At 27.8% G+C, this 16,465-nt stretch overlaps 1 protein-coding gene across 4 annotated transcripts in view; it reads left to right on the forward strand.

The window, feature by feature from the left end:
* The window catches only part of LOC132931976 (CCN family member 5-like), a 269,827-nt gene that overhangs the window by 215,695 nt on the left and 37,667 nt on the right, over positions 1-16,465 (forward strand). The window contains exons 4-6 of one of the 4 annotated variants that reach the window (XM_060998127.1): positions 4,469-4,619; positions 4,682-4,905; positions 4,985-5,427. The exons of the other annotated variants lie outside the window; for them this stretch is intronic. Of the exons in view, the coding sequence (XP_060854110.1) occupies positions 4,469-4,619; positions 4,682-4,905; positions 4,985-5,235 (626 nt within the window). The 3' untranslated portion in view covers positions 5,236-5,427. Of the gene's footprint in view, positions 1-4,468; positions 4,620-4,681; positions 4,906-4,984; positions 5,428-16,465 lie in introns of those variants that run through there. 4 annotated transcript variants of the gene reach the window in all.

A 16,465-nucleotide genomic window follows, 5' to 3' on the forward strand; every position in this document is an offset into this window, starting at 1 on the left:
TTTGGTTCATTCAGTTAACATTTTAAGTGCCCTTTTGAAAATCCAGGCCCTATTTACATTACCTAACCAATAAGTATGACAATTATTTATATACATAAGACAATTTCTTAATTTTATTATGTTATGTCCAATGCGAATTATATGTAAAAACAACTTATATAATACCTACATGTAGTAAATTATTTATTGCAATTAAAAACCCATTTACATAATATGAGTGTCAACAGTTTTAATATTTGTACTTTAAATCCTGTTCATACAATCCCTTCTCCTCTACTTAATATACAACTAAAATTGATTGTTTACAAATTAAAAATGTCAATAATTTTTGTTCCTTGAAATTAAATAAGCAGTGGGAATTTATTTTAAATGTCAGTGTTGTAAACAATTATTTTTAAAATATTGTTCAAATACTTGTTTCGGAAAATGATTTTAATACTACTTACTCAATTAGCTACATTTTAAAAGTATTTATAATATTTTAAAATTGCTTATTTCTAGAGAAAACATTATAGACATATTATCCAGTTGATTTGTGTATCAAAGCACTTTAATAGTTTAATACCTATGCTTTAACAAAATGAAAAATGTTTAAATTCGTGTGTATTTCATACGCGTGTTAATAATATTGTTTTGCTATCCGAAACATGGCGAACGTGTGATAAGCGCACGCAGCTGGGCTTCATTATACTCACTGTAAAAGGCTGGAAGTAACTTATCTAATATAGTATAGATATATGTGGTGTAAACGGACATTAAATGTGTGGGTATGTGTGATATCTTTATATTTTTAATTTTATCAGGAAATGTTTTAAATAAATATGAACAGTGGTATAATCAATAACACGGAATAATACAAATCGTATTAATAAGATGAATGGGAGTTTAGAGGTGTTCATCTAAAGAGAATATTATGTCTATGTGATATAAATCTTACAAAAAATTTCGAATTATATGTTTTGAGTGTTGGTGACAGACGTATGGGAAATAATACGAAAACTGTATTATTTAAGGTATTAAGGAGAAATTTATCTTAATAAAAAGGTAACTATGTAACTTAAAAGAAAGAAAAGTAACTATGTAAAAATAAATATAACAACTATATGAAAATATGTATTTGGTTGCTTAAATTAATATGTATAATCGTGTAAACGAGGCCGACTGCTAAACGTTATATAGATAGGAAAATTAAAATAAAACAAAACGGAATAATCAGACAAACCGGGTTTCTCTACTTCTGAAGTATTTTTTAAGTGATTTAAAGGTGAACCATTCCAATTATTTTCGTGTGACAGATGAACTGCTTGCTTACAGTGACCTATTGGCTAATGTTTATGGCCTACGCAATACTTATGTAATGACTCATTACTAATGACTAATGAGTGTTGCTATTTCATTTAATAATTACTTATTTTGCTTATTTATTCAGTGATTCTTATTAGTGTAGTTGTTGTTAAACTATTCTATTTTTATATTTTATTAAATGTGACCAATTAATATTATATTAAACTTAAAAAGCAGCGTTTCCAGGGGTTTTTGAACTAGTCTTTTCATTGTATTGAAGTAATTAATATTAAAATTACAATAATATGTATATTATTTATAATTAATTTCATACTGTATAACTTGTAAGAGTAAGATATACTTTTATCGTTTTTATAAAAATTATTATTTCTTAATTGCGTACTCAGTGGCCTAAATAGTAGCGTCAAATGTTAATTCCGTGTATTTTTTACGAGTCTTACTTCTTTGAAATTACATTTTTTTCAATTAAGATAAGAACGACAATTGATGGTCGAACAAAGCACAGTCATTGTTCATTAGCCAGTGTTGTCACAGTATTCAACCTGTGTGGTTGTTTAGTTTCACTTGCGATTTATTTTTATTACGTTCGTGTTCTCTTCATATACATTTCAATTAAATAAATTGTGTAATTTTTTTTTTACAATGAAACGCTGTTTACAAAGTAATAATTCTGCCATGAACGAAGAAAACGAAGGCACTTCGTGTTCTAAAATTGAATCAACAAATATTAATAATTGTCGTAAGTTTTCAGAAAAATAGTAAGCTTTTGGTTTCACAAGTAAAGATGTAAACAATTAACATATTATAAGCACTTTTCAATGGAACATATTAAACTATGAAATATTTTAAACATCGATAAAATTGTCTTAATTTCAGCGTGACTATTAGAAACTAAAAATAAAAATATCTATAAAAGTAACAATTATTAAAATTATTTACTTTTGTTATGGAGTTCCCAAGTATTTTTTCTATCTCTAATAAAAACATCGGAAGAAAAGTTTAGGGAACGCCCTGAGGTATTAAATTTTATCAACTATCATTATCATCTATATCTATACTACAGGTAACATATATTTTAATTTAATATCTAACATAGTAACATACATATAGTTATTAATATTAAAATTGTTTTTATTTGAATAATTTAATATTTTGGTTAAACATAGAGAGTGTGATTCACAAAATTGATCATTGAAATTATTAAATATACCTAAAGACGATATTTTAAATTCTTGTGATTTACTATACCACTCTAAGAGCATTATAAGTGATGATGGCAAATAGTGTTTTTTTTTTTTTTTTATGATAACGCCATTGTTTACTGTAAATTTTTTCAAAATTGTACATAACTAAATACAAAGTTTAATAAACAGTTTTCGACTTATTAAACTAAATTTACTTAGGAAAATGGTCTATGATAATATCCCAAAAACCTGGTTATGGTTATAAATACATACATTATACCTATACTCTAAACTCGATCGGTTTTCGTCGCTGACGGACAGGTCACACCTTAGGTTTTTGTTAACTAATTCCTTTTTCGTTGGTGGTTTGTATGCCAATAAACAGAAAGATGCCACGCCCAAGTATACAAGGCCACCGACCGGGTTGCTTCTTATGTTAAATGATTATAATAAAGATCATAAAATTATATATTTTTTGAGTCATGTTTTTATTATTTATTATTCAAACAATTTAGTCAATTATAATAGATTATCTAATATAGTTTATAAATTATAATTTTTAAATCAATTAAAAAGCATTTAATACCTATTGTAAACACGCGGGTGCACATGCCAATATATTATGAATCATAGTTTAACTTACTATTGCAATGTGAGACAATACTTCTTATTAATGTCACACACACACACACACACACACACACACACACACACATATAGGTATGACTATATGACGTTAACGATGCATTTATATAGGACTGTTGTACTGTACAAGACTCAATATCGGACACGGTACGTCATACGATGTGTGTCTAGATCAGTTGTATGTTTCATTTATATTGTACTATTATTGTAATCATAGAGTCATGTTATTATTTGTGTTAAATACAAAAATCCTCAAGTTAACTCAAGCTTCAATTTCAACAAATATAAACTATGTGTCTAATTATTTTTTTTCTCTTAGAGCTCTTAGACTTTAGACAATTTAAGTAAAATGTATACTGCAGCGATGAAACGAATCTAAGATTTTTCGTATGTGAATCTAATATATTTTACCAAGTAACCTCCATCCTGTAGACAATACTTAAAAAGTTGGGAAGGAACCGTTTAACGAATACCATTTATATTTCGAACATTTTAATAATTATTAAATAACGAATATTGTAATATTTATAATGTAATTGATACAAAACTATCTTGTTAATATATTATGTTGATAGTCAAGCGAACAGTTGAATTAATAGAATCTAATAAATTATAGGAATTATTTACGACTCGGTCTTTAGGTGCATCTAAAATGCATTTTTTATACTTTGACCTATTTAAAGCGCGTTCTGTCAGTTCATGCATCAACACGATCGTCCGCTTACGCTTAATAAGCCCCGACGTCTATGTATCTGTAAACACAGTAAAAAAAAATAACATGTTTTCAATTTGGTTACAATATTATAAAACTCTGTATTTATTCATTTACGGAATTAATTCAATTTACAATAATATATAGTACTGCAGTATAATGTATATAAGTCCCAATAGCCACTATATAATATGTTAAACATTAGTTTAGTAATTTATATTATATTTAGATCTCTTATACGATAAATTATACTAATTAGTATTTAGTAATAATCATACTAATAATATACTGATTATATAGTAAAATATGTATTATAGAATTACTTAATAATATATTTTATGTTATGTACATAAGCATATATCCCTATTGTGGACCATTGTTCTTAGGTATAACTTAATCTTTAACAACTCCGAAAATACTCGTTAAAATTGTAATTTTAATAAATAAAAATTCTAAAAAAAATTATTTTTAAGTGTAAAAAGACGATTTATTTGAAATGCAGAAGTTCTTACTTCTTGAGTCACCCCTTAAATGAAACAAAAATTCTCAATTATTTTAAAATACCGTCTTGAAGTATATTGATAAATTTCAAAAACTAATTTATAAAGTGATGTTATTATAGATACGAAAAATGCCGATTGTAATAAAAAACTTAAAATTAATGCCGATGAACCTGAAGCTCAAATTGGCTTAATTAATGAAACTACAAATTCCTATGATGATAATACAGCCAATAATGCTAGTATTGAAACACAAACAAAATCTTTAAATGAGTACGATTATAGATTATACAATTTAAAAGTTGTTGATACTATAAATTGTTATATATAAGTAGGAATCAAGAAAATTGTATAAGCTGGGATGATCTTTTCATGGCTACAGCATTATTGATGGCTAAACGTAGTAAAGATCCTGTAACACAAGTTGGTGCTTGTATTGTTAATTTAGACAACAACATCGTAGGCACTGGATATAATGGAATGCCTAAAGGATGTAAAGATGATGATTTTCCATGGGTTAAAAATAAATATTCAATGTTCGACAGCAAATTGACGTACGGTAAATAATCATTTTTCGACTATGTTATCATGTTATGCTGATAAAATAATACATTTTTAATTCTCGTTTATATTTTCAGTATGCCACGCTGAAATGAACGCTGTGTTAAATAAAAACTCTATCGATTTGAAAGATTGTATCATATATGTATCGCTTTTTCCGTGTAATGAATGTGCAAAAATAATTATCCAATCCGGTATCAAAAAAGTAGTGTATTTGTCTAAAAGAAGCACAGCTAAATATAGAGCATCTGAAAAGATGCTTACAGCATCGGGTGTATTAACGAAACAACACACTCGAAAACAGAATATTACACTTAACTTTTCATGAATTTCTCAATACTCCAGAAAAATCATATTATAAATGGGTTACCTTAACTAACATTATTAAAATTGTATTTATTTTTATAACCAATAATATTTTAAATTACATTTCATAATTATTAGTTACTTATTATTTTCTCAATATTATCATTTGAAATAAATAAATTATATGATATAATAAAATTAAAAAACAATGTGATTTCTTTTTGTTTATTTTATATTATATATTATAATAGCTCTAATGAACCTCATTTCGTCAAGAATACCTTTTGACATGCCTAAATAATGATTTTCAATGTTTAGTTAAAAATCTTGCAAATCGATTTTATTATATTGATTGAAGATTACTTGACGTTCCAGCTTCTTATCTAGTTTTTAATTTTTTTATCTTCCTGTATCAAAAGGAATATAATTTAAAAACCGAATGATTGTATATATTTATCAGTCATCACCGGTGTAAAGTGTAAACTGCAAATCGACTGTGGTTGATCAATCTGTCTGCGGTGGATTGAATGCAGTGCTCGAGATATTTTTTTTAAAAGTGTTTTGGTTCTCGGAAAAATCAGTTTAAGTGTACCTCGTAGATTTTTCAAAATTAAAAAAAAAATGAATAATATGGATGTGTGTATATTATTATCAGTTTAACAACTGATATACCTAATAGGTAGTATTAAATAAGATAATATACAATGATCAATATATCATATTATACATAAATAAATATTATCTATATTAAACCTTTACGTACGTTCCTTTATAATTTTCCGTAAAACTTACCACAGCACTAGAAATTATTTATTTTATCAATTACCCCACAATCATACCCCCAAGCAATGGAACTCAACCATCCTTTGCATAAAATGTTACTTTCTCTAATCCTCTCATCTCAACTTTATTTAGATCCTATTTCACCAGTACATATTTTATTATCACTATTTTGTTTTAAGTTTTAAATTTGTATTTTCAATATTCTTGATACTATTTTAGTTAACTTGTACCTGAATCAATAGCAATCGTTACATCAATACAATAAAATAAATAAATAAAAATAACGATTCTGTTAGAAAATGTCATCAAAACTCGTGGTTCGACGAATATTATACCTATGTACCTATTACCTATATATGCTTATGAAAATTTGTTATAACAGCACATATTATGTAATGCGAGGATAAAATATTATGGCATACTGTATGTTAATAAAAAAAATGTATAGGTACTTACTGAGAATCGTAAAATATATTTATCAAATATATTAGTTATCATAATATTATTAGATTGTGTATGAAAAGTGCCTAAAACGGGGACTATTTCATAAGTGAATCTACTGAGTTTAATAACTTCGTCCTTCACGTTAGTTTGTGTTAAATTTAATTAATTGATAAAATATTTTCATATTGTTTAATATTTCACAAATTATCGATATTAGATCAATATGTTTTCTTAACATTAAAATAAAATAAATAAATTATGATATCCATCTTTAAGACTCGTGCTAAAAAAGCATTTTATTGTAATTATTTCTAGTCATTCCTCGTTGACTCAAAACATTTTAATTCCCGATAAAATGCATGATTATTGACAAACAAAAAAATACAAACATAAATCAACCGTATTATACTTATATAAATTATTATTATGAAAATAAGAAATACTATGGTCAAAAGGTATCTGCCGGTAGTATTAAAATGCAAATAAGACGTGGACCCATAAATCTGAGATTCATACAAGGAGCCTGTAGCTGGTGACTCCCTGTCCCTGTCAACTGTAATAATATTGAACAGCAAGAGACGCACGATCGATTCCATAAATTTTCAGACAAAATACATCTTTCAAAACTCAAGTTGATTTCATAACAAGTTTTTTTTCCACTTTATCAACGTCTACTTTTTTAACAATAAATATTTCTATATTTCGTGGAATGAGTATTGTTGAAAAACAAATTAACAAATACTAAACTAAAGAAAAACACGTATATTTTAAAAACAAATAATATAGGTAATAGAACAATAAAAAGAAACCCAATAACATATAAAATATAAATCAAATATAGAATATTGCTCAAAGTTTAAATTGTATATAAAATTACCTAGAAGTCAGAACTCTCACAAAATGATTACATATGGCATCCCAATATGGCAATATTACAATACTTTATACATAGCTATAATTTGTACACAAAATAATTAACTTATTTGGTCATTGAATGATACAGCGCATAGAAATTAATGTATTGAAACAAATTTTATTCAAACATAAATTTCGATATCAATTCACAGTATAGAATAATATAAAAACTACCATATTTTAAACTTTGTAAGTAAAGAATACATTTTATCTATAAAGAAATGTATTTAAATATCATAATATTTTACGTATACTTTAAGAGTAACTAGAGTGAGAGTGTATGTATAAAATTAAAACTTATTTACAAATAATGAAGTTAACAAATTATATCTAACGTGTTATTTACACTATTACAGTCGTTGTAAAATGGAGATACTTTTCGATAAATTCGCAAATATTCGACTGTGACTGTCGACGTACGTATTACGCTCATTGTCGGAAAATTGGAGACTAAGTTTCGTACAATTAACGAAATCCATAAAGCGCAGTCATCACTAGAATATATATATATATTTTACAAACATCGGTTAAATAGTGCCATGACGTCAATAAATAATATTTAAATCGTAACACACACATTCCGAATATTCACCACAATATTGATAATATCACGAAAATATAAAATAAAATATTCACACGTGTGTGAGTATGTATTCTACATTTAGATACTTCACAACGATTTAATCATTTCCATTTTCACTGGACATTTAGCGCTTGCGTATACATAATATAGTAGTACTTTTAAGTACTTAATACATACATATATGTATAAGATGCCATCTGCAAAGTCTGAGAGTTCCCACACAGATAGGTCTCCCTCTTCATGTAATTTAATGTTGTTGTTTTAATTGTATACAATACCATAAAATATACCGTACAGTTGAAAATATTATTAGAAAAACAGTTATCAATTTTTTTTTAATTTATAGAAATAATATTATAAATTGCAATTATTCATTAATTTATAAAAAACAATTTGCAAATAATTTGTATAAAAGTTCCGTCTGTGTTATTTATAAAATATATAAAAAATATATTAAAATTATATATCTACCCTTTATATTTTATTATCATCACAATACGAGTATATTCATCAAACACGACATTCAAGATAACATAAGATGTTTTTGTACATACATTGTAAAATATTATATGTTTATGATATGTTCACATCTGCATATAATTTATTTATTATAAGCGCTCCGAAAAGCAAGAAAGCGACAATATATACGAAACGTATAATATAAATAATATATAATATACAATCAAATAGTTTTAGGAATTATATTATTATAAACATATTATTATTACTTACACACCAAATAAAAAGTAAACATAATTTTGAATAAGAGTTAGTGATAAATTATAAATTTATCAGTTAAAATATACGTAATTATACTATATTATAAACATTTATATTTAAATTTAACAAAAATAAATTATCAATAAAATATCAACTTACAGGAAAACAACATTCTAATTGAATATGCAATAAGGTGCATAAAGAATAATATTTTTGCGATGGTACACTACACGGAATGAAAATGTATTTTGTATATAGTGGGAAAATCCATGTTGAGTAATTTAAGGATAAATTTTAAGTCATTAAATAATCGTTGTTTAACTGTAAACTATTGAGCCACGGGAGATACACATGTCAACTACAGTTAAATTAGTTTCATTTGTTATAAATTTTAAAAATTGTTTTTGAATATTTTAAATTTTATCAAGCACGTTCGATATTGTTTATCAATAGCCAATAGTACCGTAACTATTATTAGCACTCTGCAGTAGGCTTGCATACTTTTTATTAGTACCTATCAAATTGTAAAAACAAAACAAAATAATATGTGAGTACAAGTCTCTAAATATCTGAAATGTTGTGGTTTTACAACAAATCGATTTACGTTTCAACAAACATTTAAAATAAATATTTTTTTCTTATGTTTTTAATACATTTATAAACTGGATACGAAAACCATATTACAGATACCATCCTTTTTCTCCCCACTTTTCATAAATAAATAAAATGTAGGTATATGGTTTATTTCTTGCACTGATATAATATATACATGTGTGTAACACGCATATAATATTATAATCTTAGAATGACGACAGCGACAACGGCGCTCAACGGTTCTCTCTGAGTCTCTGACGTCTGTTGTCGTTCTTAAAATATAACAATAATAATAATAATAATAAGATATAATTTAATCGTCGACACGTCTCAGTGGAGGCGGCCGGAAATAGTTTGTTGTTTGCCATGACAAAGCAAACAATACTACGACGACACGTATTACTACGTAAATACAGGGTGAAACAAAAATAAAGCTGATGAATGTAACTTTAATAACTTAACTTTTGTTCTGATCAATATTCGGAATATAAATTGAACTATTATTAATCGCAATGGTTATATTTAATGATGAATACAGTTTGAAAATATTGATTAGAACGAAAATTATTTTGCAGTTGGATAATTATATTTATCAGTTTATTTTTGTTAGTTACACCCTGTGTATACAAACACATCTAAGGAGCAGTATTTGGGCTTATATGCACGGGCAATATGACGTGTTGTTGAGAAATCTACAAAAGAGTTCTCTCTAATGGTTAAACAAAATCGTCTCCGATCGGAACCAGGAAGATGATGGGGAAGGGTGAGTATAAATATATATATATATATATATATAATATATAAACTCGTGATCGACAGCAGCCAGCAGCAGATGTTTCGCGTACATTCGGGCAATTAGCGATCACTCCACCGTACTACTACGCGTACCTATATAATATATTATATTATCATCGTGCGCCAAACGTATTATGCCGATCCACCGAGCAGGCGAGCAAGCATGCATATAAGGTTGCCGTTCGATTGTGAGCGTATACACTATACGTTATCGATAATATATTTCTATGATCAATCGCGTAGCTTTCTTATACGTCATGTCGTACATACAATCCGTCGCTGTCCGTTAAACTGTTATTAATAGTTAATATTACCAATAGGCGCAAGGTTTTACGCATTTGGTGCATTGAAATAAATCAAATCTGACGAAAAAACACTATTATAGTGTTCGTAATCAAAATGTTACATACGATTTATTGTTCGAAGAGAAATTACAATTATAACACATATTTAAAGAGAACTAATGTAGAACCAAAAGAAATGTTCAATAACTGCAATATTATAGAAGCTCTCAAAGATTAAAGCAAGCCGGGCACATTTGGAGAATGGAATGCCAAATACGATAAATCATGATTTGGAGTATCATATCGGAAAACACCAAGATACCTTTTAATATAGCACCGCTGATGAGAGTGCGTGGAAACGTCAATGGTATGTAAACGATCTGGAATAAAATAAAAACTGGTACACGATGAACAACCCGTTTTCGTTTTAACCGATAGCTGCAGTCGATGTAAAAGCACGTGGCAGTTGTAGCTCAACCATTTATCACGTGGGTCAAGTGTAATAATATGGGTCTCTGGTAATATTATTGGTTTATACAATACAACCTTATACAGCGACGGTACCGTAGTCGGGAATACAAAAGTCATATAGTCACTTCGCTGCACCTGAATTTTCGCAGTTTCAATAATTGGATTCCATAATATATATATAAATGAATAGATACCTGAAAGGCAGGTAATTTGATGTTCAATCATTTTCTGTATTATATTTACAAAATTTGTCTACTCAATATCACTTAAGTTTATACTATACACTTGAAATTTTAAATTAAAATCTTTAAAACTTTGATTTACTTAGACTCCTGTAGGGGAATGAAAACTATTAGAGATGACACATTATATTACAGTGGTAGTGGCGTGGCTTGTATTTTGGTCAATAAAAAGTTGCATACAATCTGTATCTATGTAAAAGTTTTAAATTCGACACAGGTGAATTTTTTTTTAATATCTTAGCTGTTTCGTGGATAATATAGCGAACAAACTTCGCCTGCAAGTCCAAAACGTATTAGCGTGTTAAACATAATAATGAATTTCTGCTTTTAAATAATGATTAACTCTTTATAGTATAGACCAATGATAATATGCGCGCAATATTCACCGCGGCAATAAAAATCATTTTCCGAGCATTCAAAGACATTCGATCATCAGACCCATCACTTTCGCCGCCCGCATAATATGAAGTTATTTTCTTAATTTATCGTCCGTAGCGTGTAGGTAGCACACAACACGCAGATTATATAGGGTTCCCGCAGAACTATATTTTTTAGCCGTTTAACGGACATCGGTAATAATAATAATAATAATAATAATAGTAATATAATCGCCATACCACTGCGATTCACAACCGATTATAATAATCTCACGTCGGCCACGTTTTATACGATGTCGTACATGCGCAAATATAATAAAGCGCGCGGTGTAGGTAAAGTATATATAATATAATAGCTATTTATATACATATAAGTATACGGGTAGACGTCGTTAAAACAACAACGATTATTTTACAAGCGTATATGTATATATATATACAATATTATCATAATATAAGGGTACGCGACAATATCGGATTATGGGACATACATCCGACCGGGATGACGGGGTGTTCGATCTCACTACTGTACACCGGAGTTAATATATCATTATTATTACGTATGATTACAGCCGTATACGGCGGGTTGCGCGCCCGTTTTGGTGTCGTATAATAATATTAATATACATGATACGGTGCACTTACCTGAATTACATAATGTCACATATAGAGCGGGATGAATATTATCAGTTAGGTCGGAGACATTATGTACGCAAGATAGATACTAACCGCCCACGTCGTAGCAGCATATAGGTACACGTATAAAAACCAAAATAACCACCCTCCTCCCCAAAAAATCTCAGTCGCTGGCCCCACCGTCACTGTCTACAACACGAGTAGTCGTCACGATCCGCTCGCGTATATACACCCGTTCAATTATAATTCGCGCATGCCGTAATAATTAATGCATTGTTATATAATACACGACGGTACGCGGTATAGCATCACGTAAGGAGTATATTATTATTTTTATTACATTATGCACCATCGGATTCTCGTTTCAGAAATATTTTATCGGACCGTCGCGAATAATTATTTGTCTACACACACGCGCACGCGATTAAAAGGGGCGTCCGGGGCAAACGTTTCCCAATAAATCGAGTAGTGTTGTTTTGTCTCTCCAGAGTACAATAGTACACGATGTATTACATCGCTATGAACCACGAATTATAAATATTATGTACTTATACTTGTGCTATCTTAATTCGTGAATTGAAAAATTGAGTAGTTCAATCACTATAATGATAATAATATATGACGAGGGAATTCGACAAACGGAATTGAACGAAATCTTTAAACAATAATAAATCTATTATTTACCGGATTTAGATTTTTAATTTAAAAGCCATGAAATAATTTTCAGTAAAAAAAAATAAAAATACAGTAAAATGTTTTTTTACTTTAACATTGTTTTAATATGTCTTACTTTAGTTACAACTTTTTTAGTTAATAAAATAAAAATCGAAAAATCATCTCATACAATATAGCAAGAGACGAGTGCTATCAACTAAACTTGATTTCCAAGGACTATACTTGACAATATTGTATAGTTCTTTCAAAAAAAAAATGTGCACAAAAATGAATATGATTTTAAAATCAACCACGACACACTTTTTTGCGAATAATATACGATGATAAACACAAATAAAAAAAATTTCCTCATTTTTTTACGAAAAATACGCGTGTCTATTATATAGTTACGTTTTATTTTTAAATATAAATCCACAAAACATTAATTATTTAAAATAATCTTTGTAAATGTATTTTTCTAGGCGTATTTAAATACTTGACCAGTATTCGCGTAAAACGTGGACACGTTATAATAAAATATTGCAGTCATCGATGCAAAGTTATCGTTTTCACGTCGACGAGTTTCTTCCTTTCACGTTGCTCTCATCAATTTAATGATAAATTAATTTAGCGCGGGTCTACCGCCGTTGCTGCGTTTGAGAAATTTTTTTTAATACACAATATATGTAATATATATACATCAGTATAAACGTCTCGTTGCGTTTAAAGTTTATACAGTCACGCGTACAACCCTCGTCCCGGTGTAAGTTTCCAGACAATTTGTCGTGTTATCTACGACCGGTTATTAGCATTTCGACTAAAACCATAGTATATATTATACTCGTATAACCTATGCCGTTTTTCCTACTACGATATTTCCATGAATGTTTCGTTATGAATGTGTTGAATTTGTTGATGGTCGGTCACTCGTTTTACTGTTTTTATGACGATTGTGATGTACGTACCTATAACCATCACATCTAAGTACAAAAAAAAGTGAATGCTAAAGTAGTCATAATTGGAAAACTGTTGTTCGCGTATATGACCTTTGAAAGACGTATTTCTAAGTTATTATTATTATTATTATTGTACGTAAGGATTAAAGGTACACGGCGCGGCGGTGATTGAAAAAGTTAAAATTAAATTTTGACGTGGTTTATTACGGTGTGATGGATTAAATAAATTAAACTGTTCAAATTGGAAATAAAAACTAAACGGAGAAATAAAATCCAAACCTAACATTATCCAAGGCAATTTGTTTAAATGCTTTTTATATCAAAATAATACGGTAATTTTCAAAAAGTAATTAAATGAATTGCTTTTACCAAAATCATAATTAAAGAAAATTTAAAACGAATAATTTTGACAATCATAATTAAAATAATAAAAATGACCTTGCAGAATTTTAAGCATGGATTTTAATCAAACTAATTGTTATTGCAGCTGATAGCGGTGTTTAACATAATATATTATTATTGTGATAATTTCTTAACCTATAAGCTAACCATTGAATGCATGCAGTATAGATATTAAAATATTATAGTTTTTGATAGAATAAGGTTATAGGTAGTATATTTGTATATACTGACAATATTATTATGATATACACTAATAACTACTATTCTATCATTGTGTTATAGCCGATTCTACTAAGACTATACATATCGGTATATCGCCATTATATTGTTATATATTAATTTATTATAATATTATGATAGCACATTAATATAATATAAATTCAAAGCATGTAATTGACTCGACCGAATTCACGTAATCTACTGCATTGCGCTAGATGGCTATTCGCGGTCGAATTCAACGCACAATACAACAAAATTGTTAATTTATAAAGGTAATTAGGTAGTTTTGGGACGGTGTACGCATTTAATTTAGAATTCTCTCCGTAGATCTTTATAAAATATAAATATCCGACATGATAAGAAAAAATATGTGTTGTTTTTTGCTCCTTCTCGACGTGTTTTTGAAATTTATAATTATTTTTATGGACTAGCTGTCAGAACTTTATAAACAAATTAGGCTAGGTTATAGGACCACAGGCATATTTTCAGGATAAATATAAAACCATCTACCGAGAAATACAGTAATGGACTCCAATAGAACCCAACTCGTTTACTCATCAGCTACTGAGATTATACGAAAATAAACAAAACTGTGTTACCTTTTGTAAATTAATTTTAAATAAAAATTGTCGATAATCGCAAAATTAGCAATAATTATTATAAGACCGTTGTTCATTGATTCCAAAAGAATCGTTTGTAATATACTTAAAAAAATGTCCATAAATATATTTTAATTAGGTCTAAATAATTGACATTTACGCCGTTGCCTTTATACGCTGCATATGTAGATACTTTAAAATAGAAATTGTCTTTTGTGCATACCGCATTTTGACTTCTTGCTATATTAATTTTAAAACTTTTTAAGTTTAAAATATATAACTTGAAATAGAAAAACTTGAGTGATTTTATATAAGCAAAATGCGTGAAGTAAAATTGAGTTGAAAAAAATATACAGTAGGTAATTTGCATTTAGAATCAACTAATGGATTATTTCTAACATTTCTATTAATTTTTTTTAAGATAAATATTTTCTTGAAGAAATCTTAACGTTTGTATTCGAATAATATTTACTATAAACAAAACAGATTTCGATTTATCTTATTAGCGTCTAAGAACATTTGAGTTTTTCAATTGAAAACATAATACTAATATTATTTTAATATTGAATATCTTTCATTGAAAGTTCAAATTGAATAATGAGAAATATGTACATTGTAAAGTTTTATACCTAAAGTCCTACGTGATTTTTTCTTTAAGTTCTAGAAAAATATGATTGCATTTTCATCTGTTACCGTTTTTTAACAAAAATTTACTTTTAAATAATATGTATTATAATAAAAACTGAAATGTATATTTATAATGAATTACAAATATTATACTTATTATTTTTTTTTTCAAAGGAATAAATATTTACTTTCTATCCAAAATATACATTCAATACTACTTGATGTATTTTTACTTCACAGTTAATTGACCATATTACCTTTTACCATAATATTACCATATTACAAATATTTGTACTAAATTAAGTACATGGACTTTAAAGTCCTTTAAGTCTTTTTATTAGCAAAGTATTATAAACTTCAATCAATCCAAACACTTAGGTTATTAGTGTACTGGTGTATATACAATTAGAAAATATAAACATGTTCTTATTTTTAAACTTCAATGAGATAACTAAAAAACGGATAAGTATGTGCAGTGTCGTGATAAATTTAAACTTAGTTTATTCCTTATTTAAAATTCCTTTACCACTAGTTCCCGGCGTTCCCGACATTACTTAAAAGATCAAAAAACGTGACCCGTTTAAATTCAATTTTACTATATGATTAGTAAACATGAATTATGCAAACATTTTCGAGATTTAAAGGCAGAATAATTTGCGAAACAAGTGAGCCCGTTCACGGTAACAGTGTACAACGATAAGGATAATAATATTATGTGATATTTAAGCAAAAATAATACTAATAGTCTTGTTAATTTAAACTTCAAACACATTCTTATTCGATACCAATACCGTGAAAAAGTAGAACTCATTGCATAAACTGAAATAACAATACAGTCTTACGAATGAATTGCTCCACTATAAATTCAATAAACCACAGTTAAAAAATTATAATCAATTGATTTATAAATATTATAATTTTTGTTATTATTTGCTAACAAAAGATAAACGA

This window comes from Rhopalosiphum padi, chromosome 1 (assembly GCF_020882245.1).
Source record: "Rhopalosiphum padi isolate XX-2018 chromosome 1, ASM2088224v1, whole genome shotgun sequence".
NCBI lineage: Eukaryota > Metazoa > Arthropoda > Insecta > Hemiptera > Aphididae > Rhopalosiphum > Rhopalosiphum padi.